Source organism: Rosa rugosa, chromosome 3 (assembly GCF_958449725.1).
Source record: "Rosa rugosa chromosome 3, drRosRugo1.1, whole genome shotgun sequence".
NCBI classification, from domain to species: Eukaryota; Viridiplantae; Streptophyta; class Magnoliopsida; order Rosales; family Rosaceae; genus Rosa; species Rosa rugosa.
The window spans coordinates 44,879,087-44,905,191 of NC_084822.1; the positions used below are offsets into that span (position 1 = coordinate 44,879,087).

The following is a 26,105-nucleotide window of genomic DNA, read 5'->3' on the forward strand; positions in this document are numbered from 1 at the left end:
CAGCCCTTTATTTCAAAAAAAAAAAAAATGATGTTTTTGTTACAGTTTCATATCATTTGTTCACGTACAGGTCTCCATCCTGGTTCTTACAATTACTTCCATATATGATTATCAAGTAGTACTAGAGTAATCAATGATCTTATCTTGTTTAAGCCCCTGATACGGAGAAAAGCCACTGATTGATCAAATCAAAATGATTTAGTTTTGGTAATTAGGCAATGTACTTTGTTCAATGTCACGAACTCTTTGCTTATTTGCTCAAAAAGATATTAGGGTTTAATTATGAGAATAATAGGGTGAATGTGATTAATTTGTCAATACATACAATAATCATCCGGCTCCTCTAAAGTGAAAACTCTCTAAAGTTTGTAAAGTTCGTCAAATCTCGATCCTCCAAGTAATCTAATGATTTAGAAAGCTGGCACTTCATTAAAATTGGGTATTTTAGAAATTTTAGCCAATTTGAGGTTACAGTGAGACTAACTTGCCGTTAACCTCATCCAAAAGAAAATTCCTTTCCTAGATACAGTTCACGAATTGTGAGATGAGATGTTTTCCCAAATCCGTTGGTGAAACTGTGTCAGTCTTTGGTTGAGATAGAGGCTCCTTCTCTATATGCAACACAACAGTAGTTGGTCCTAGAATATGATGCACAGCTTAATTAACTTTTTCATTGAAATAAAACATAACAATATGGTCCTCAATCGCCACATTGAGCCTTTGATATATACTATATAGGCATTCATGAGCGTCAATTGATAAAGGTCTAATGCCCTAAGATCCCTCGGATACTTTTATCACAGGTGTTTGACGCGGAAACCAGTTGGCCTGCAAACTGTCTCTTTTGCTGCTGTGATTGCGCGGGCGTGCCAGCACCGTGGGGTGCAGTCGTCGGGGGAGTCCCTTGACCTGACTTCTTCTTCAAGCGTTGTGGACGAGGAGACGAGGAGAGCACCAACCTCGCCACAAGGTTCTTTTCTATGCCTTCTGAGAAAGGACTTCTTGCCTTACGGATAAGGACTTTGAGTGTGATCTCTTCGCGTCACCGAATCGATACTTAGTATTGTAGACTAAGCAGAGCAATCACTGGGAAGTTTGGACAAAGCACGGGTTGTGCTAAAGCGTGACTTTAGCTTCGCTGGGTTGCGAGGGCGTTACCCTTGCTTCGCTGGTAGTAACGGTGGCAGTTGCGCTAGCAGTCGGCTCCTGGGGAGACTAGGACTGAAAGTACGGTCGCCGGGTTGATCTGGTGATGCTGACAGTCGGCTCTTGGAGAGACTAGGACTGGCGCGCGGTCACCGGGTTTCAACGAGGTTGAAGGTTTGCTCCGGGGAGGCTTTGTAATCGCTAGGATTGATTGATTTGAGAGAGGTCTCTTATTCGTCCTTGAAACCTGGTATATATACCTAGGGTTTCGACTGTTCCTTGTCATAGAAGGGATCTTGATTGAAGTTTCCTATTCAATCCCCGCTACCCGACTCCAATAAGGTTTCGTTTTCCTCATGGATCACGGAATGGGTGAAGCTGTAACCCAAACCCGAGTAGGCTTATTTTTGGGCCGCAGGTATCGGCCCGCTGTGCTAAATCCACTAAAGGATCTTGCCAAAATTACTTTTGGGCTCAAACCACAGGCAAGCGACTTGGTCAAGAACACTAAATTGTGCCTACCATTAGGACTCTATTCAAAAATGCTAAAGCAACAACCTCTTTAAATCTGAATCAATTCTGGAGATGGTCGATCAGTTTTGACTTGCTGGAGAATGGAAGAGAATGTTGGGAATGGTCGGATGGAAGATGATAATTCTAAATTAGTTTGATAATAATTTAGTGAGAGTTTTAGAATCGATTTATATATGTATAACTGATATTGTAAGGATTTTTCTTTTCAATAAAAACACCAATATTAATTGTATTATACATCACATTCAGATGCTGGCATTGTTTTTTCTTCCCACAGTTCACGAACTCATATGGGAAAATAACTTTTTTTGTTTTTTTTTTTTTAATGAGGTTAACAGCAAGTTAGTCTAACTGTTAACCTCAAATTGGCTAAAATTCTTTAAATACTAATTTTAATGAAGTGGCGGTTTTCCAAATCATTAGATTACTCGGAGGATCGAGATTTGACGAACTTTACAAAATTTTAGAGTGTTTTCACTTTAGAGGAGCCGGATCCTAGCTAGGGAACAGAAGATGGTACTTACCCCTACGCACGTACAAGTTTACCCGGATTGACATGACCGTTTGGTTCTTTTTTTTTTTTTTTTTTTGATAAGGGTTTGGAACCCAGCCTAGCTGGGAGGCTCAGCCCCACGCCCGGTTCCATTTATTTGATTAAAAGTAGAGTTTTGCATCGGGGGGGACAAAAAACCTAAACCCCGAGTTACAGAAAAACAGTGACAATAATCATCGTAGAGAACATCCTGAATAATAGCAGGAGTCTCATCTAACCAAACATCATCAATAACAACAACACTAGCAATGTGTGCAAGTCTAACGGCAACACCATTTGCTTCCCGGTAGGTATGTAGAATTCTAACTGATTGAAAAGAAGAAAAGTACTCTTTAATGACCGTTTGGTTCTTAATTATCATAAAATTTTGGGATTATATCATTTTCGATCACTCTCTCTTACTCGCAAACTTCAGTAAAGTCTTTACATACACAATTTACGTGCTGATTTTTAGTGATGATTCAACGAAATTTGGTATTGGTGATCAAGCAATATTCTTAAAAGCATTTGAAGATCATGGCCAACATTAAATTCAGACAAACTAGAGCAGGTTAAAATGGCTTTAGACCTTGAGGATTATTTTTATTTTTATTTTAATGACCTTGAGGATTTCAGGTTACTCTTATTTAAAATTAGCTTCAATTCAATAATGCATTTCCATAAGAATGTGTAACATGCAACATTTCACACGCCAAATGTCAGGTGTACGTAGAGTAAATATTAGTAATACATATCCATATATAAGAACGTAAGTACTTTTGGAAATTATCCTCAAATAACAATGGGGTCAAATTGTCTTACTGTGCGCATGAGGATACATGGGTCCAAACGGAGATTTAATTCATCCAATAATTGATTCAACTTTGCAAAATCTCTAATGAAATCAATTCGTACGTGATTGTATTGGAGTTGATCTGCAGCAACATTAATAGAAATAATGACTTGGTCTATAGGTGATAGAATAAGAATCAAATATAACACCAAACACAAAAGGATAGGGAAAGTCCAAGTTTTCCAGCATTAGAAAATTAAGTTACTTGGTACGTTGAGTGAAGTTTCTCAGGTTTTCCTAATGGAAACCGGCCAGTTTAGGCAAAAGCTAGCATTATCATTTGCAGCTGTTGGGCCTTTAGTCTTTGTTCTGATAACCACAATTAACGCTAGTACTAGCACTACTTTATCTGATTCTATTATCGAACCGCATACCAAACCCTAATGCATGAATCTTACACAATGAGTTCCTTTCTGGTTCCTATATGTAATGATGCAATTTGGCTAATTACTTTCCTTAAAAGGAAAATACCCAGTAAGAAAAGTGGCCAGCAATATTAGTTATTAGTGCCAACATTTGCGCTCGGCCCAATGTAACCTTATTCCTTTTTTATTTTATTTTATTTTTTTGGGAGAATGTGTTATTCCATTCAAAGTATCAATCTTAGCAAGCTTTTGAATTTATTTATTTTTGAAATAAGCGTTTGAATTGTTTACAGCACTCAAACATGTCCTTACAGTTTTGGCATTTTACCGAACTTAGAGAAAGGCCAGCTTGGGAAGGGTTGGGTTAGTAAAGGGAAATTGGTTTCTCTGCTATAACTATAATTTGCTAGAAAAAAAAGTGCATCATCTGGCCCTTAAAACTTCTTGATGTTTCTTGATGTGGCATCAGCTGACCCTTGAAACTATATCTGACGGTTGTGATAGAATCCAAGCAAATTATAGCATGTCATATTATAGCAGAGAAGCCAAGTCCGAGTAAAGGAGGGAGAAAAATAGATCTTTAATTATAGCACTCACTGCAAAAGAGTAATGGTAACTTTTTTCACCAGCTTTTCCCCCTTTTCATTTCTAAGCTAGAGTGTAGTATAATGATGTAAATAGTTCATTATCCCCAAAATCATTCTTTAAGGATCCATCATTTGCAAAATAAATGAATACACACACAAAAATAATTAAATAAAAATGATAAGTAGATGGGTATCACTGTATCAGTAAAACAATCAATCTAACAAATAGAGCAATTTGCAAATGAAGTTTTTTTTTTTGAGAGAATATTACAAAAGGTCGCTCAACTTTGACATGTTCGACACTTTGGTCACTCATTTTTTTAAAATATATCACTTTGATCACTCAACTTTAACTCTTAAAAAAAAAAAAAAAAAAAAAAAACTTATCACACCCCACCCTTACATATGTCAGTGAGAATCGAACACATGATCTTTATAATGTTAAAATTATAACTTACCAACAGGTCACAACTCAACTTTAACTTTGTTATTCACTTTTTTTTTTTTTTTATCGAATTTTTATCGAAAGAGGTCAGCCCATTCATTAAGTTCAGCAAGCAATATAAAAACGAAACACCCCTATGGAGTCGACAGAAAGAATCGTTCCTCAGAGCATCCTAACATCCTATCCTAAAAAAATAATAAGAACTCAGCATACTCCCAGTACACCCACCTTTTAGAAAATCCACACACCATTATTTTAACAAAAACCTAGAAGTCTCGAAGCGAACATAAAATGATTTCAACTAAGACTCTGGTTTTTGCAACCTAAACAAAATTTAAACAGTACTATAGGTCATAAAGACCCATTCCATTCTACCCCGCAACAAAGAGGGATTCCAATTCCCTAGTCCAATGAGCCCAAGGAAAAAGCCCACACAGCAGTTCAAGGCCCAAGTGGCCCAGTCCATCCACAGTTTGGGTAGAGCAGGGGACGCAAGGATGTTGCCGTCGCACCAGCCACCACCTCTGCATCTATCTCCACCGTCAATGCTGCTATTTCCAACTCCATCATCAATAGACACATCGCCACCGTCATCACCACCAGACGCCGCATCAAAACCAAGGCTTAAACTAAAGGAATTAAAGCCATGCTCACTGCCATCATCACCGACGGGAAGAAGACCCAGACGCGCACCACCCATAGTGACGCCGACAACATGAGCCGCACCACTAGTCCTCCACAAACCATCGCTGGCATTGCATCCATGCTCCCCATTGTTGTCATGAGGTCACCACTCCGATAGGGAATCCTGAACACCACAGCCACCAGTGCAGCCAACCTCGCTGTCGCCCAACACGGTTACAAGAAGGGGACTCCAGTGCTGCCTCCAAACCATCACTCCAGGATCCCGATCCGGCAAATTCTGGAACGGATCCAAAAACCACCCCTGATCAATAACCTCACCCATAGCCACCAGATCGGACGTGCTCCCTTTCGAAACTGAACAGACCACACCGCCTCCAACACTGATCGCTCCACACACGTACACACACACAGTATAAACAGGGCGAAGCCTGCCATGGACACCCTTGATAAATCAACGGAGAAGGTTCAAGAGAAAGCAACACCCAAAAGAAAGACTCTCTCAAAACCCTAGCAGAGCGCTAGGTTTTTTTTTTTTTTGCTTTACTGTTAACTCTGTTATTCACTTTAGTCACTCCATTAATTTGTTATTAAAGAAAAATTTATTTGCCACAATATAAAGGATACTTTCGTCCAACCAATCGTGAAAAATTGAGAAATCTGAATTGAAATAATTGAGAGAAGTGACTAAAGTGAGACAAAATGTCCATTTGGTGACTAAAGTGATTGACATGGTAATAATTATGTGACCAAAGTGATATATTTGAAAATTGAGTAATTAAAGTGTCAAATGAGTCATAGTAGAGTGACAATTTGTGAAATTCTCCTTCTTCTTTTTTGACGCATAAAAGATGATCTTTATAAATATTGTAGAAAATGAATAGTTGTGAATTACATTGCGGATTATAAAGAATTAAGAAAATGTCGGTGAATGAAGTTACTAGTGCTCCTCATTTGTGAGGTTTTGAGTCCAAAATAAGCTTCATGATGATCAATGTTGGAAGATAATACTACTCTTGCCTTAGAAGACAAAATCAGAGACTACGCGAGAGACCAAACTAATGAGAAGATATTATGGGATACGTAGAATGAATACAAACCTGCGCAGGTTTAATTTAATTTAAGTCTCCACTAATGAGTTTATTCTCATAATCACTACTGGTCGGTGATTTTATATATCAAGCAGCTTTCAGCTGCATACCTTTTGTGTCAAACTCGAAACCATTAGTTAGTTAATTAACAACGTACACAACCTCTAAGTCAAAGCATTAACACCAATCAAAAGCATTTAACTAATTTGAGTTTTGACCTAATGACCTTAAACAATTCAATTGAAACGATCGTGGACATAATTATTGGAGTAGAGTATCTAGCTTCTTTGTTTCTGGTCACTAGCTTTGTTTCATTATGATTTAACAGCAAATGCGAATAGTTCACTTAAGATAAAAAAGATTCTCTTTCAAATGAGGCATACTATTAGCTCTTTTTCATCACCAATAAAATGTTTCAACCCCATAATTTATAAGTTAAATAAGAAAAGTACCTTAGGAGCCAAGAATATAACACCAACGTCACCCGACAATTATTATTTTTATGATTTCATCCCCACCTTCAAAAAGCAATGGCATGTTATGTTTTATTTTGTAAAAAATATATTAAACAAGATTTTAAGCCGAACATTCATAATAAACACTAATTAGCACAAAACCAATATTGATTACTCTTTGTTAGCAAATTTCCAATAGTAATTCAACCACTAACATGCATGTAGAGTAGAAATTTTTGAGCTCGATCCAAACCAATTTTTTTTTTTTTTTGAGAACGCAAGCCAAACCAATATAAATTACTACAAAGGGCAAAAAATAAAAGGTTGAGACTTAATCGTTGGTGTGGTACTATGAAAAAAAACAAAATGCTCTCCCATCTATATATAAAGCTAAACCGACGCAAATTCGGTGCTTCAAAAATACTCGAATGTCTCCTCATATTTAAATTTTTTTCTCAAAAATCTATATTTCTATGAGTAGTCAACTACCTACTTCTTAGCAAATAAGTCGAGAAGAGTTTCTAATGACTCAAATAAACATGCCCTAATGATTCCTCAAATGCTTTTTCCACCGTCCAAGAACATTCTAACTGCTATATAATTTAGGAAAAATTCTAGTTGAGTGTTTGGTATGGTATAGTCTACTATACTCTGACTATTAACGTGTGGCAGTCTAGCATAGTGAAATGTTTTGAGTCTACTATACTCTGACTATCAACGTGTGGCAGTCTAGCATATTCACTGTTTTGAGTGGGCACAAAACTCCTCTCTGCACTTTAGCAAAGGCCTATACACCATTGTTAAGGTCTATAGTTAATACACATTACAAAACCCTCCACCGATATCTCCCTATAAATTCAATCCCACCTCTTTCATCTTTCTTTCATGCTCATCACTCCTTTCATCTCCAATATCACCAAAAAACCAAACCTGAGGTTCGCTTAAATCTTTGTATTTTGCCCTAGTTTTCTCCCATTCTTGATCCAAATTCAAACCCTGTTTTGTTCCTCACTCTGTTTTACCAAACCATGACTTCCACTACTGTCTGTCATCAAGAGCTTCAACCCTGTGTTGAGTCTCTTGTTAGGCTCCAATTGGTACCGCCAAGGCCTAAACTCTCCATTTCTGAACCCCAAGAAATTGGAAAATCCAGTGACAAACCTAGCTGGAGCTTCCTCCAGTCTTTCACCACCACAATTCAGACCCCCAAAACAGAGACTGAAACAGAGAAGGTCTATGTCCACCCTCTTGTGAAACGCTCAGCTTCGGTGCTCAGCCCCAAAAGCCTGGCAATGTGCACTGAAAGCTTGGGCAGCGAGACGGGAAGCGATGCGAGCAGTGGTGACATGTCTTTTCTGCTTCAAAAGAACGACATTCCTTTGTTGTCACTTGAAGCTGAGAAAACCCAAACATTCTCTGCTACAAAACAGACTAATGTAGAAACCCGAAAACTGAGTGACAGTGTTCAAGCACCAAAGAGATTGAATCGTAGTTTTAATGGTGGGAATAATTTTCCTCCACCTTTAACTTCTATCGGTGGCTCCAATGGTGTTCAATTTTTGCCTCACCGTGAAGGAGGCAGGCTTGTTCTGAAAGCCGTTCCTGTCACTTCTCCTGCAAACTATTTCAAAGTGGAGCGCGGCGATGGGCGGCTCAGGCTTCAGTTGTTGAGGGATATGACTCTGAATTCTGACACTAATGAGGAGGTTGAAGATGCCGAAGAAGAAGAAGAAGATGAGGTTGTTAGAGAAGAGGAAGTGGTTGAAGAAATAATGGGAGTTGAGACTGAAACATGTCGGGAGGAAATGGAAGTGGAGGAAAAGAGTGGTGGCTATTGGGAAACAGAGGAGGAGGACACGGAAGGAAATAGTGGGAGTGTTGTGGGTGAAACGGGAATGGAGAAGAAGCTTCCTAGCCGTTGCAAGGAAAGCCGGCGTGGTAACAACAAAATGGTTATGAATTGGCCGCCGGAGTCGTTCTGGGTCGCTACCTAAAACAGAGTTGCTCTGTTTCTGAAGATTAACTATTATTTTTTCACTTGGTGTTTTTTTTTCTTCTCTATTTTTCTAGACTTGGTCATGAAAATATTGAAGTTCCCTAGCTTCGATTGTATCCTAATCAGCTAATTAATGTTAGTTATTATCGTTATTGGACATTCTAGCCTTCTATGACTCTTTATTTAGGGAAAAATCCTCAAATGGTACCTGAATTAGGGTCCAATGCACATTTTGGTACCTAAACTTTCAAAACTACCATCGTAGTACTTGAACTATTGCTCTGTTTCTCCATATAGTACTTCCATCCAATCTGCCGTTAACTTTGCCTATTAATTTTTTTTTTTTTTTTTTTGGGAGATGAATGTCATCCTATAAGAATGAGCCACGTAGGCAAAGTTAACGGCAAATTGGATGGAAGTACCATATGGAGAAACGGAGCAATAGTTCAGGTACCATCAGGGTAGTTTTGAAAGTTTAGGTACCAAAATGTGCATTAGACAACAGTCCAGGTACTATATAAGGATTCTTCCACTTTATTTAACCTATTGTTCTCAACTCTCAAAACGCACCATTAATATGAATAATTGAAGATTATGATTTTAGAAAACTATAGGTATTTGTAATTACATGTTTTAAATTAACAAAATAACGTCTTTTTCAAAGTTTGATTAAAAAAAAAAAATTTGAGCTTGAAACCCCATCATCTAAACGACGGGAGAAGAAGTACTACTACCTACGCCAATCATCAGCCAAACTGACATCCAAACGTGCACAAAGTGAGTGTGTGACGTAGTCTTACTAACTACCACAATTTAAAGCATTTTCTGGTCCCAAAAATACTGGTATCCAATCAAATGGGCCTGTCACTGCTATAGCTAGCATTTTGGACCATTTCATGAAAGTGCAACATGTACTGCAAACTTTTTAATTTTTATGATTATATCACTATTGCTTTCCTTGTATGAGTTTCAGTACTATTATTCTACAATCATAAGGTCGAAATCAGTAAATGAAATTCTTGGAGAGTAAAATTTGCACCCCACTTTTCCTATTTCACACTTCTTTTTTAATTTTTATTACTTTATTTCCAGAAAGTTATGGTATTTTAATAATAAAAGCATCACGTGTTGATGGAAAAAAAAAAAAAAATTAACTCCAATAGGAGTTTGAGTTGTGGAACTGGAAGTATTAATTTCACTTCCCAAATTATTTTTAATGTTGAACTAGACATGCGTATAAATAATTCTAAACTACAAAACTCTTTTCTATTTTGTTCTTAAAACTGAATTGCTAGTTGAGAAAACAATCGAGCCTTTTCCATCAGTAGAGGAAGTCCATGTCCGTACACTAGGGTTTCTAATCCCTAGCATGGTGATAAAGGCGTGGTATATTCTGAAGAAAATGGGGTCACTCGAAAGTAGTTATGGAGCGAGTATGCCTAGTAACTATCATGGTCATGGCCTCGAGGGCAAAGGACTGAAAGAGTAACATGGACTCACCTCACCAAAGTTTGTCATCCCATGTGTTCTCTTTTTCACTCTAGAGATTCCATCATGGACAAAGAGGTACGCCCGTCGCACTCGATCACGCAGCGCTCCTGACTGTACTTGATCGATCATTGTTTTAAGTATTTATCAATCATGTCAAAATTATAAAATTCTATATCGTAAACTTTCCTTTACGTTGTTTCTAAAAGTATGAGATATTGATTTCTTCACTTATTGTTAATTTATTTTTGACTCGAATATTTTAATTTCAATAACCCTTTCAAGATAAAAAAAAAACTTGCACGTAATGCGTACTTAGTTCCGGCCTTTTCTTCCTCTACCTTCTTCATGTTAATTCACTTACAGCACCATCTGCCTTGACCTCAGTTGCACCAAAACAAAATATTATTAGGTTCATACAAGTAATATATATAGGCATGTAAGGTGAAAAGAAGAGTGCAATTGTACGTGAGAAATTGAAGTGATCGGATAACTAAATTGGTTACATGAGACGAGAGCTGTTAGGTAGTTAATGAGATAATACTATTGTCCAATAAGGTGGAGTTGGGACATACATACCTCAATGTGTACCTACATAATAGTATAATGGCTTAGGATTAGGATCGTGGTTTAGGAAAGGAAAGGAAATCGTCAACGACTCAACGATCGATAACACATGGATCATTGCGTCCAATACATCATCTTATTTGCTTTAAGTACCTAGCTAACTATCTAATCTTATTAGGTTGCTAGAGCTCTAAGAATAGCACATATGTGGTGAGCGTATATATACATCATCGTACATATCTAGATACTAGTTAAGTAGGCAAAGTAGGCTAGTCAGGGCTGGCCGGCCAGCTTGGGATCGAAATATCTCTCATTAGATTCTACTCTTGTGTCGTCAGAACCATGATCGACCTCTTTCATTTTAGTGAGCTGCTATTTCTATCATGATAGGTATTGGCATGTAACTACGTAACAAAACTGCCTGCCTAGTTTAGCTGTTGTTGGATTAAATTATGCATGTTCAAAATGTGCTAACTGAATCACGTACATCATAAAACCGAAATTGGTTGGTTTGATACGTGCCTACCTATTACAGATATTTTATCTGTCTTCACATTATCACATACGCATTAATTCTCATTACTGCTAATTAATTAATTGTAGTCTTCAGTTGAAGATGCTCTAAGACTAATTGGTCTATCGATCCTTTATACCGGTCATGTAGTTAGAGCAACTCCAACAGCTTCTCTATATTTTGATTTTACTCTATTTTAGGAAAAAATGAGCATTTTTTGCTCCAACAGATTCCCTATAACTATCCTTATTTTAGGGATAGTGAGGAAAGAGAAAACCAAATTCCCCTAAAGGGGGTGGATCTGTGGCCACCTAAATTATAGTTAAGATTATACTCTGATTCTAGACCATTAGATCATATAACAACTAATGGTTCAGATTAAACAAAATGTGTTATTTATTTTTTAAATAATATATTCTATTATATATCTAATCAAATAACCAGCCATTAATTTCTTTCCTATTCTCCTTCAAATTCATTATTACAGACAACTTAAAAAATGCTCAATAATTACCGGATCCATTTCCTCAAATTACTTTCTTGTTTCTCTTATTCTCTAAATTCATTTGTTGCAGGAAAAATAATTAATTGAGAAAATAAAATTGATTTTTTTTTTTTTTTTTTTTTTTTTGCATTTTGATTGATATGCAACTCACCTAAGGAGTAGAATCAACAAACGAAATTTTTTTTTTCTCAACCTCTAAACAAAATTTACTCTATGTTACATGAAAAATTCTAAATAGTTTTCCAATTGATACCTTAAAATTATTGAGGTTAGAGAAGAAAGTGACTAAATAGATAATCTCATTTGATTTGGTATTCCAAATTGGGTTTTTCCTGCAGTAAATGAAGGAGTGAGAAAAAAGGAAAAAGTATAATCATCTACTTTTGTATTTTAGAATATGCATTTATTAAAAAAAAACAGATAAAAATTATTATTTAATCTCAACCATTAGTTGTTATATGATCTAATGGTCTAGAATCAGAGTATAATCTTAACTACAATTTAGGTGGCCACGGATCCGCCCCCCTTCCCTAAATTTACAGCAATCTCTAAAATCTCTATAATCCTTAAGATTTTAGAGATTGCTGTAAAATAGAGAATCTGTTAGAGTTGGAGAAGAAAAAGATATTAAAACTTTGACTTTTGCTTCCCTATAATACAAAAATTATAGGAAATCTGTTGGACTTGCTCTTAATAGTTTAGGGTTTAGGGTATCCTTGAATTTTCTGAATTTTATCATATATATGCCTTACTCTGAATTTTCTGAATGTTTTTTTTTGACGAATTTTCTGAATTTTCTGAATGTTCTGTAGTCTGTTGTTGCATGTCATCTTCATTTGTATACGAGATTCCGCAGCATACGATTGTCAGCGTCCTTCATCATCATTTCCAGGGGGAAAGCCAGTACTTTCAGAAACTCGATGACATGATCGACTAGATGATGATGATGAATGAATGAAGTGAAAGAAAGTTATCCACTGCTCAACCCTCCTCTGTCCACAGCTTATTGGTTGAGTATCTGTCGATCCCGTGGGGCATTAGTATTATGTTATGGGTGCTTATCTCTTTTTATGATAACGTCAATCAGTACCTGGTGTCTGGAGGAGGGGGATTCGACTGTACAGACTTGCTTCACGTACCACCTTGTTCAACTACAAGCTGAGAAATTCGAATGCGTAACACACAAAACCAACCGTTTATGTAACTAATTAAGGAGGAGGGCAATGATATAGGGCCTCAATGAGGCTTAAGATTTGTGGCCTCAAATCTTAGGTGTTATGCCATGTAAACAAATCGAAATTTTATTTTCAATTCCACATAATATATCTTGCCACATCATACTATTGCAACACCAAGTTTACCCTTTTATACTTCCTTTTAGATGTTAGGGGGTGAATCAATTACAATAATGAATTTAATTAGGTGACAAAAAAAAAAAGTTATTAATTATGTATTAATTTAGGAGATATATCTATAAATTCTTTGACCAATATTTTTCTTCATTTAATTAAATTATTTCCTGTAATTGTTATTTCCAAATAGCATTAATATATTGAATTAGGTGTCAAGAAATAGGCATTAACTTTTCTTTCCAAACATTGATTAATTTCATTAAAAAAAATAGCATTAATAAATTGATTGGAAAATATGTATGTCTAAAGGGAAAAACTCACAAACAGTACCTGAACTTCAAGCCACTAATAACTTTCGTACCTCAAATTCAAAAAATATCAGATTGATACCTGAACTTCTGACCCCGACCCAATATCAGTATCTGGGAACAATAAAATTGTTAACGGAGTTAATTTTTGAAGAGTAAATTTGTCATTTCACTGTTCATCATCTCCAAAACTCTCCCCTCTCTCTCTGCAAACCCAAATTTTTCATTATCTTCTTCATACCTTACACACACAAACCCAAATCGACCAAAGGAGAGGTGAGAGGTGAGAGGAGTTGGTGGTGGATGGGACAGTGGCTATTGAAGAAGTGAAAGGTTGGTTGATAGTGGTGATGAGGTATGAAGAAGAAGAAGAAGAAATCTGGTATTGCAGAGAGAGGGGAGAGTTTTGGAGATGATGAACAGTGAAATGACAGATTTACCCTTCAAAAATTAACCCCGTTAACGATTTTACTGTTCCCAGATACTGATATTGGGTCGGGGTCAGAAGTTCAGGTATCAATCTGATATTTTTTGAATTTGAGGTACGAAAGTTATTAGTGTCCGATAGGTCAGGTGCTGTTTGTGAGATTTTCCCATGTCTAAATTAAGAGGTAAGAAAAAATTTCATGTTAGTAGCAGCCATTAATTATCATCTACAATCTAAATATATGAGAAAAAACAAACAAAAAATAATAAACTAAAATATAACATGTAAACCCTAGCTACATAAAGAGAAAAAATGAACAAAAGAATATATACTATATATATATATATATATATATATATTATATATATATATATATATATATATATATATAATCATATGAATATGTATTTTTCACATTATATTTTCAAAATTTACAAGAACCCAACAAAGGTTGAATTCATATACATGTGTTAGGCAAATCTATTGTGATCGAATGTATGCGCAAATCCATTGACTGAATTACATGAAAATTTTCTATTCTTGATTGAAAAAAAAAATTTGTTGTTTAAATCTAAGCATGAGTGTAATGAAAAGAAAAAATGAAAAAAAAAAAAAAACCAAAATAACTTAGATTGTTAGATTTTGGAAGGATAAGATGATATTTTTCTCAAGAGTTACATGACATGATTTAACAAATAGGTAATGTGTGTATGTGACATGACATGACATGACACGTAAGATTGAGGCCACAAATCATTTTCCTTAAGGAGGACTCTAGGTTGTGAACTTAGAATCTTGATACGAGATTCTTTAGTACTCTCAACAACATGCATGAGTTTAAAGATCTCTCGGTGTTTACAGGTTAGGACAATGTGTATTCAAGACTTTTCCTCTTGAGGTAGAAGTAGGGAAGGACAAAAACGCCGAAAATAATGCACGTGCGGAACCTTTCTCCCGTAAAAGAAAAAATAATTCATGCTTTTTAGTCAAAATCGCATGTTTTAATTTTCTAACGAAAATATTTTCATCCTCTAATCATGATTTTTCAGGATTTTTAGAACTGACAAAATTCAAAGATATTGACCTAATTATTTTTTTCTAGTTTTTCAAAATTGAAAAACCGAAGAAGTCATAAAAAAATATCAGGTCGAGTTTTTGTGGTTTGTCACTTGGAGTAGTTCCTAATTATGTTTCACCATAATGAGATGATGATACCGAAGATTTTTTATTATTTTTTATTTTTATTTTTTTACAATGTTTGACTCGCTTTGACATGCCATGAGTGTCTCCATGAACACCTCTAAAGTGTCAAATCGTCTTAAGATCTTTATATCTTGAAATTTTGTCGGGCAATTTCCCATTTTGTGTTGGTTACAAAAATATAACGGCATAATTTGTTCTGTTGCTTTGCATTAACTATCTAAATCTTTTTGTAAGTGGAACTGTTAGCAATCAGCGAGGCGTTCATGATGTATGCCTGGAAAGTGACTGTCAAGAAGCGATCCAAGACATTGATACGGGGGACTATGACTTAAATGAAAATGCAAACTTGCTGCTCGACATACAACAGTGTAGTAAGTTTGTGCATAATTTGAAATTCTCCTTTGCTCCTAGAACTGCCAATTTTGTGGCACATAGGTTAGCAACCATTGCTTATGAATCCAATACAAGTATGGATAGACCGAGCTCCAGTAAGTATTCTGGATGCTTTAACTTCTTATTGTATTCGATCGCGTTAATCAATAAAGTTCTTGAAGTTTTGACTAAAAAAAAAACTATCTAAATCTTTTTGTTCTGTTGCTTTGCATTAACTATCTAAATCTTTTTTTTTTTCATTTTTTTTTTATCAAATAACTATCTAAATCTTTGATTTTATTTTTTCTTTTCAAAATCATTTTTTTTTTTTTGATCTCAAGGTAATCAATTCCATTCATCTCAAGCCAGAATGGCACGGATACATACCTTCCCTTGCCAACTCTAGGGCAAGTTTAGGACGTGGTATGCTAGCACCACCCATTAGACAACCAGTGCTCACTTATTAGAAGCAAACCTATAACTATGACAAAACTTGAACATAGTAAATAGGCAGAGTTCGACAAAAAATTAAAAGTTCTCCTTATTATCCAAGCAAGGACAACGAGGTTTAGCTGACTCCATCCTCCCGGGTCCCAAATTCGAAACCACATAGATCCAGAGCCCAAGAATTGAACCCAACTTTGTTTGGACACCCAAGAAGGTTTGGGCACCCAAACAGAATTAGACCTAAAACAAGACTTGGGCCACAAAACTAATCTTGACACCCAACCCAGATTGGGTTGGCCCACTGTTGCACCGTTCACCCGCACAATCCCTGAAGCTTTGTTCCGGCAATCGACGATCAGCGTCCAGACACGCCAACACCTCTCCAGTTCACCTCCGTTCGCCGCCGCGAGCCTCGCCATACCCCTCGTCGATTCACTCGGACCCATCAGACTAGTTCTGATCCAGCCAGACTCCACCATAGCGGTCACACCTGGAAGCACCATAGCCGCCTCCACCGCTGTAACTGACACGAGGCCCGTCGCAGTCGTCCATTGGGAACTGAAACTTCGTCCCTGCCATGATTGGACAATTTGCATCTGTGTGGCCGTCATCCCCACCCATACTGCCAGCTTCATACCAGCCTTGAGCCTTGCCCTGCTCGGTCGGATCCGATCTGGATCTTGATCGAAATCCTTCCCAGTCACGAGACTCCAGCGCAAGAATCCGGCTACTGCAAAACCCTCTCTCCCCCCACAAACTGTGGAGAGGAAGTCCAATGGAGAGATCGTCGAACGAGATCGTCGTTTGGTTGCCGCGATGAGGCAGCGAGAGGCGGAGAGGGAGATTCCGCTTGGTGAGATCGCCGACCGGCGTTGCTTAGATCCCCAACCATGGCGGCTAGGGTTTGATAGAATTGGACAGAGGATACGGAGCATTTTCCTTTCTATTGTAGTGTTTGGTAAGTCATAAGAATGAAATATGAAATTATAATTTTCAATCACCAAAGTACGATGTATGATGAGGAAAGGAAGAGACAAATTTACAAGAAAACGGCATTAAGCATGCATTACAAATTATTTCTTTTCAAAATCATAATATTACTTTCATGAAAGATAAAGATCGCATTTACTTCCTTAATTACATTTACTCGACCATGTTTTTAGGCTTCTGACATTTGCTACAAAAACAAATAGTATTCTTTATTGCATGACATGCATTCAGTTGTTGTATGCCATGACACTAACATATATCACAAATGATCGAGTTTTTTTTGAATCAAACCCAAATCAGGTGTCAATATCATTCATCACATGCCACAATGACTATTACATACCCTTCTGCTGCCTTCAACTAGACAGATTAATAAGGTGTGGTAGTACCCACGGTGGTACATAGAAATAGGTCCACTCATGTATTCAAATTCGTAGAGACTAGTGTAAATCCTCCTTCAGTACTACTCCAGAGGCACTAAAGACACATAAAGTGCATAGATCCTTAAAAACTCAGGGAATTATTAAAAGTAAAGCTACTAACATAAGATCCCTAGAATTGTTATGGGCCTAGGGCTCAGGGTAAGAGCCCCAGCCCACAAGGCAGTCCAAGCTACTAACTAGCAGGCTTGGTGTTGATACCCAAAAAATCACAGGACATGTCGTAAGCACATTTCAACTCCAAAAAGGAAACACACATGCAAATCACATTTGGAAAGACAAAAAGTTATATATCGAACCGTCATGCCACACATGTGGACCCAAGCCATAATTACACTCTTGGGGCATGCAGAAGTGGGTGTGGTGTGGAAGGTTACGGAAACACATAATGCTCATATATTGATTTAGTGTTGTTGGTGATTTCGGTGTTGGGCTCGAAATCCAAGCCCAATGACTTAAAATCAATAATGAAATGGTGAACATGAGAATTGGGCTAGCCTCTCATTTGAAACCCAAAGCCCATATTAGAAAATCTCAACTACTATTTTTCTTCTTCGTTCTGAACTCACCTTCTTCCTCGCAGCAACCTAATATGAGTAATATCTCACCTTCTCCCTGTAGCAACCTAATACACAGAGAGTTAGCCAAAATCCCCAAGTACAATTGATTCTCTCTGTTAGTCATTGAAAGAGAAACCTTGTGACCAGTTAAGGGAATCGTTCCATCTTCCTTAAATAACACCAACTTCCAATATACCTCGTTCCCTGTTTTCTGTCACTGCGGTGGCTTCTACTATAGTATAGGTTGACTACTACAACAACCCCTGCATTCTTCAAAATCCTCATCTCCCAAAAAGACATCTCTTTCCTAAATTTAAGGCAGATATTATGTATAGAAGACCTTTCTTTACCCAGAAATCAAAGTGTTCTGTACCATCAAAGCCCTCTAATGGAGTCTTTGAAAGGCAGCTTTGCCAGTGCAAAGGAGAGAGCAACGATCCAGCATAATCGAGCAAAACCCAGAAAACTTAGAAACACCTACAGCAATCAAGCCTTCAAGCATAGACCCAATTCTCAATCACTTTTCCAAATTCTCTTTCAAACCAAGTTCCCAGAAACCCCAAATCCAAAATCTGTCTTCTCTCACCGCAATGTGTTTCTAACTCCCACACCATGCTTCACGCAATCAAACCCTATTCATTATCTGAATCATGCACAAAGTCCTCCCAATAATCGGATTATTGGGTTGATTTTGACCTAGTCAATGTTTAATTCAAAAAGGATCCTCACACTTGGCTTGGTCCAGATGCAGCCTCCACCTCCAGACCACAAAAACCATCCCAGTGCAGCTCCGCCATGATTTCGCCGCCCCGAGCCAAGACCGCCATGACCCAAATCATGACGAACCCCTCCGCCACGACCCAAATCACGACAAACCTTGCCGCCACAAGCAACTTCACCACGAACCTGCCCCGTTTTCGGCGTCCCCGATCCACACCACCGCCGATTTTGAGCAGCGCCGTCAATCCAAGCCACCATCAAAACGAGATCGGCCACCTCCCAGAGATGTAGCACCACACCCGAAGCCAAACATCGCCTGCCAAAAAGCTTGAGCAACACCTTTCACAAGGGAAAGCTTGAACAGTCACATTCAGTCCCCGTCCGGCAGCAAAACCGCGAGGCCAAGGCCAGCCGAGATGTCAGGGCCGCTGCCAGACGAGAATGGTTTCACAACTTTGGTCGCCTTCGAGTTAAGGTTTCTCTCTCGAGAGCGATTAAATTTTCTCGTGAGTTAATTCATACATATATAAAGTCTTATACATTTTTAAGGTAAGATATAACCCTTAATAGGAACCCTCTAAGTGTAACGAGAGTTTGAACCAAATACATATAGATAACTTATGCAAGTTTTATTTGGCTCTTGGCCTCTAAATTTGATCTAATGTCAAGAAACTATTTGAAGTAATCTAGGCAATCAAACATTTAAATCCTTTCATGCATGGTAACACTTTTCTTTTCTTTTTGTTTTTTAGATAACACTCTATATATAAATATTTTGTGTCTTGATCTAAAACTATTCAGCGATAGATAAAGTTTTCGATAGTCATAATTATGTAAGGTTTTAATTTTCGGACATGCATGAGAATGTCACATTTATATTTAGTCCGAGTACATAATTATGATGTAGAATACTAAATCTGTATTTACGCAGAAAGGCATGAGATTAACCAAAAGAAAAGCTTGTTTCCAAATTGCATGTCACTAATTAGACTATTTAAACAAGTAGTGCCACTCTGTCCTCCCAACCTTGGACACAAAGAAAACCACAGAAACCCTTTGTGTTTGACTTGTCCCCACTTTTCTCTGGTATTGGCTCTTACTTAGCTTTGCATACTGCCTAAACCTTTGTGTCGTTTGTGTTCTATCTCTCCACCCTCCATAAGTCAGAGATTTTGTATATATGGGTAAGCTCTGAGTTGTCATTGTCCCTTCTGTGGATGACATGCCGTTCGCACCTGAGAACTGAGATCGATATGGCACCACAAAACACAGCACCAAAAATATTATTGTTACGTGCGTACTAAGGAGCTGGAGCTAGGGACATGGCCGCAAGTCCAAAGTCCACCACACGATCGAGACATTGGCCCAGTGGGACTATGGTCATCGATCTCATCCTGCCATTAGTCTGGGAATCGAAGAAGAAGAGGAAGAAGAAAGAAAAAGACTGTAATTTGATCCAACCAATTTATGAATATGTGGTCTTCCACTCACGTCCTCTTCTCCACGGTGTTCAACTTGATTGCTCTCCACTTGTACTCCAATACTGCTAATTTACGTCTTTTTCATCCACGCATATGAATTTCTTTGTGGTAGCTCCAATATTCTTATACACATTCCTCGTTGGACATCCATGTCACCAACCTAATCCACTTTTCGCTTTCTTCGATGATCGATGTATTATAGGGTTTCAAAGCCGCCATATTGTTTTCAACTATTCCTATTTAATTTCATGGAAAAATTTAGAATGCGAGTATCGAATTAATCTAGGCCTGCCACTCGGTCGGTTCGAATCAGTTATGGGTATTACCAACTTCAAAACCAAAGCTTTCGGTTTTGAAATTGACTTACCAATTACCAACCAAAACTTTCGGTTATTAATTATTTTTACCAAATTTGGTATTTCGGTTTTCGGTATTACCAAACTTTACAACAAATATATTTTCGAAATATAAATCAACAATACGACTTAACCGAAACTGAATAACACTCTTATATCTAGAGTCTCATAACTGACATATACAAAAGATATTGTCCTTAAATACACAGCGAGAGATCTTTGTGCAACTCTACTTTCCAAAATACAAAAGGATCAGCTTTTTTTTCCTACTTCTACTGTTGAAATGAGGATACTAAGTTCTTTCTAAATATGAGCATCCCTGGTGCTTTCTGATATAAACAAAAGCTAGCTACCTCCAAGGTACAAAAATGCTAATTCAGTTTTCCAAAATAAGACCCAACTGAGCAGCAAAATTATCGATCTCCTGTAAATATAGAGTGCATATCAAATACTTCATGCTAATAAAAAATTTCACATGAATTAATGTAACTAAATACGTGCTTCATATATGAAAAGCTATGGGTAGTAAACTAGAAAGCTGAGTATGTTGACATCAACCAATTAAACAGCATTATAATCAAACTACATACTTAATTGATTGGTCGACAACATATTAATATTAATTGGAATGAGACAAGTTTCAGGCTATAACATATTACATTGTCCAAAGATTTTTATTAAAAGACATATATCTAGAGCCACAAATGATAATTTGCAGCTATTTTCAATTCTATACATGGCATAATAAGAGACGTAGAGAAGTAGAGATAACAACTTTTGGTTTCCTTTATATAAGATTTTGTTTAAGAAATTTTAGCAAGACGTTGATTGGATTTGATGATTAAATATTTTAAACATACAGTTAAAAATTTGATCATTTTCGTCCTCATTTTGACTTCAATCCATATGATCAATGACAATAGTCGTTTTTGTCCATATAGTTATTAATTAGAGTTCTTAAAGGGTAACCGCACTGAAACAAGATTTTGAGTTGCAACTTTTGACATTGGTAGATGGAGCTCGTTTGTATGAGCCTGTGGTTTCAAAGGGCACAAAAATCGGATTTGAGAAAGAATTATTACGGCCAAATTTGTGAAAAGGATATTTTGGTAAATGACTATAAAAGAAGATTGACTGCATTGACCGAGACCGATTATTTCATTAACAAATTACATATAAGTTATTGACAAAAGATGACTTAACAAGTACATCCACTAAAGATTGAATTAAACATATAAGGACTAAATCTTACAAATAAGGACAATGTGCTCTCCACTTGCCACATGTCATGAGTTAATTTACTTTTTTATCCTTAACTACTTATTTTGACTTCTAATCTCTTTACAAGGATTAAATTTTACAAATAAGGACAATCTGCTCTCCACTTGCCACATGTCATGATTTAATTTATTTTTTTATCTTTAACTATTTTTTTTTACTTTTAATCCTTTTATGTTACTTTTTTTTTAGAATAATCAATTTATGTTATTTTTTTTTCTGAGAATAATTCATTTATGTTATTTTTTTTTTTTTTTTTTTTGAGAACAATTTGTTTATGTTACTTTTTCTTTTTTTAAGAACAATCCGTTTATGTTACTCTTTTTTTTTTTTTTTTTTTTTTTTTTTCCTTCTGAGAATAATCCATTTATGTTAATTTTTTTTATTCTGAGAACAATCCGTTTATTTTACTCTATTTTTTCTTGAGAATAATCCCTTTATGTTACTTCACAAAACCTCACTCTCCTACTACTCTTATCTCATGGCCTAATCCTGTTACTGCACTCATACTTGTCCAGTTCTGCTACTACACTCGTGATCGCCTAATCCTGCTACTGCACTCGTGATCGCTTAATCCTGCTACTGCACTGTCCAATCCTGCTACTGCACTCGATGCATTCATTCTCGTCCAGTTCTGCTACTACTGCACTCGTGATCGTCTAATCATGCTACTGCACTCGCTGCACTCATACTCGTCCAGTTCTGCTACTCGTGTTCTGCTACTGCACTCGTGATCGCCTAATCCTGCTACTGCACTCGCTGCACTCATACTCGTCCAGTTCTGCTACTCGAGTTCTGCTACTGCACTCGTGATCGCCTAATCCTGCTACTGCACTTGTCCAATCCTGCTACTGCACTCGCTGCACTCATACTCGTCCAGTTCTGCTACTCGTGTTCTGCTACTGCACTCGTAATCGCCTAATCCTGCTACTGCACTCGTAATCGCCTAATCCTGCTACTGCACTTGCTGCACTAATACTCGTCCAGTTCTGCTACTGCAGTTGTACTCGTGTTCTGCTACTGCACTTGTCATCGCCTAATCCTGCTACTGCACTCATACTCGTCTAATTCTGCTACTGCACTTGTACTCATGTTCTGCTACATTTTCTTTTTCTTAATAACAGTGTTGCATGTGGTATCCAATAACTTAATAATAGTTTTTAGTTTGCCAAATGAAGTAGCAATGGGATATTGGGTGCAGACACGCACAATGATACATAAAAACAGATAAAACTCAGTTCACCAAATAATACCTAGTCATTGATGTTATGTAATATCCAGCTACGATTTTCGCAACGGATATAAATCCACCATAGTTACTAATACTAGGACAAATATGGCTCAGATTTCTAATACAAGGTCGAATCAGTCTGGCTCTTGGCCTAGGAATACTACGAACCTATATGATACAATATCTTATAAAAATACGAGTATGAAAGAGCCGTAAATTTGGATGTTTGAAACTTAACCCTCATATTGGTTACAATTACAACTACGAAATCACGAATTGAAAATCTCAAACAAGCACAAAGCCAAATCACTAATTGCTAAAATCACCTACCTAATCATCAACATCAGAGAACCCAGCAACCATCAAGACCTCTACAAATTTAGCAATGCTAAAAAAACTTCAAATCAATCAAAACCTAAAAAGCAAATAAATCCAAAATAAAATAAAATGAAATCAAGATAAAGCGGTGGAGGAGCAGAGCCAGACCACTCCCTCCCTCCCCGACGGATCGCCGATTTCCGTTGACGACTTGTTCCAAGACGGCCAGATCTGGCCAGTGTATCCGATTTTCAACCGAGATCTCCTCTTCGCAGACGCCTATGACGGTGATTCTTCCCACCAAAAATAGGCTTTTTCTTCTTCGTCTCTAAGGCCGCCACTGAAGAAGCTCTTCTTCAAAGACCGCAACGCACCGTGGATGTTGGCCTCTGAATTCGGTGAGCACGAAGCTCCCAGAGGAACCTAATGTGAGGGTCCAAAAACGCCGAGGAGGGAAATTATGATTTTACAACAACAGGGATTTGAAGAAGGAGAAGGGTGCTTCTGGGTCTAGGTCAATCTTCTTCTTGGGATCTGGCTGATCCTGAGTTGCAGAGGAAGAAGAAAAAGCCCGTAAATAGGAGAGGAAGAAGAAAATGCCAGTAAATAGGAGTCAGTGGCAATGTCCGTAAATTGTGATGAAACTCGAGCATTTTGGTCATTTTGCATTAAGTTTGGGAGTCAGGCTTGTATCATTTGACTTTTGGGCTTGGGCTCATGTCCTTATTTGTATAAATCTATTTGAAGGTAGGTTTTTTGTGTTTACATCTTTGGTCATGTGCTACTATGTAATTTTCTATTATTTCATATCATGTCTATTACTATGCTATGAATACGTGGATGAAGTTAGATTTACCATCAGACTTTTTTTATTTATCAACTCGCACGAAATGTTTATATGTCTACTAGTGTTGTCTACCATATTCATTGGTTATGTAGAAATGTATACCTATCAAAACCAACAAGTTAAAAAATCAATACATTGGATAACCGACCGGTGGATATAAAGAATGAGATAAGATAAGCCTATGGTAAAAATATAAGCCGATTTCATCTTCGTATTGACCTCGATCCACATGGTCAATTGTAATAGCGTTATTACCTTTACAACTAAAATACTAGTAGTCAATCTATCACAAATCCTACCAAGGACAAGGTTCACCCCTACCCTCTCATGGGATCAATATACGTTTACCTGGGTAGAAAATTTGGGGGAGAAAAATCATTGCAGTTCTGTTACCCTTAGAAACACAGTAACTTAAAATGATATAAACGTCCAAATCAATTAAAAAATATAAATAAAATGTATATGATTTAATTTCAATTAACTAAAAAATTATAAATCTTATTAAGAAATGTAGTTTATTAAAATTAAAACTGACAAATTAAATAAATCATATGATAGCAAAATATCACAAACAGATAATAATCTTTGATTATAAAACTAAATACATACTTTGTCAAATTAAATATATCTTCCATATCAATGTATCATATTCATACATATTTAAAATAAATGACTACTATATATATATATATATATATAACACTAGCATTTCGGTAAATTCGGTATTTACCAAAATCAAACCAACTTTTTCGGTATTTTTCGATTTCGGTTATCAAGATTCAGTTTACCAAACCTCAAATATTCGGTCGGTTCGGTATTTACCAAACCAAATGGCAGCCCTAAATTAATCTCATCCTCATCTATCATAGTGATTAGAGATTAAACATGCATGTAGCCATGTAGGACACACACAAACACACATATAAGTATTCCTTTAAGATTATGGTTACTAAAAATAAAAATAAAAAACTTTTTCTTGTTGCTCCTTGTTAAGCCATTTTTTTTTTTTTTGACTTTGTCAAGGGGAACCCAAAGGCTTCCTAAGCCCAAGATAAACCCCTTCGGCACATGTGAAATGCTCCAACTGTGCATTGCAGCACAATGTCTGGCCACTTTGACAGCTTCGGGGTTCGAACCTAGGTTGGGGAGCACACCCAACTAGGCAAGAACCACTAGGTCACTTGCAGTTAAGCCATTAATATATAGGGTAAGTTTAAGGTGTGTTGATGTTTGTCATACATCAATTTTTTAATAAATATATATTAAATTAAATTAGTTAGAGAAACATGTTGTACAGGTCAACATGTTATCCACTTATAATTTAATATGTGTACTTTTAAAAAATAATTTACCATACTAAGTACTCAATAATTATTTTATACGTTCAAAAACTTGTAATAAAGATTGTAAATATTGTAATTGTTTTAATTACAACTATAACTATCATTGAATATGTCAAATGTGGCTTCTCAAAAAACAAAAAAAAGGATATGTCAAATGTGGTAGTTTGTTGTAAACTATCTCATCGATGATGAAATTTACAAAAGAAAAGACTCTAGTTACACAAAGAATAACCTGATTACAAGAATTAGGACTTGAGAAATTTTAGGTCTAATGTGATTATTTTACCAGATCAACAATACATTTGTTGTCACCAATTCCTCTTTTTTTGGTAAATGGAATCATATTCAAGTAAGTATCATAAACACGACCATAACTACCATTTTACACCTCAATTGTTGTAAATTTTAGTAAAATGCATCGTCAGACAAGTAATTATCTCATGGATGATGAGATTTACACAAGCAAAGTATTAGTTACAAAATAGATAACTTTATTACAAAACTAAGGACTCGTGTCTCGTTTACTGTATATACATAATGTTTTACCACTTTTACAGCAATTCGTTGTAACATCGGTAAAATGGTTCTCAAACTTGTAATATCAAAAATTATCGCAAATAAAAGCTTGACTACTACTTTTACAACAATTCGTTGTCTCATCGATCAAATGGTTCTCAAACTTGTAATATTGAAGAATTACCACAAATACAAC

At 36.6% G+C, this 26,105-nt stretch overlaps 1 protein-coding gene across 1 annotated transcript; it reads left to right on the forward strand.

Annotated features, from left to right (window-relative positions):
* Positions 1–7,488: 7,488 nt before the first annotated feature.
* LOC133739199 (protein FANTASTIC FOUR 1-like) lies at positions 7,489–8,803 on the forward strand. The gene has a single exon (XM_062166935.1). It carries the CDS (start codon positions 7,679–7,681, stop codon positions 8,642–8,644), a length of 966 nt encoding a protein of 321 aa, XP_062022919.1. The 5' UTR covers positions 7,489–7,678; the 3' UTR covers positions 8,645–8,803.
* The last annotated feature ends 17,302 nt before the right edge of the window (positions 8,804–26,105 follow it).

Coding starts and splice junctions, on each gene's coding strand:
- LOC133739199 (XM_062166935.1), top strand. CDS start 7,679: ATGACTTCCACTACTGTCTGTCATCAAGAGCTTCAACCCTGTGTTGAG.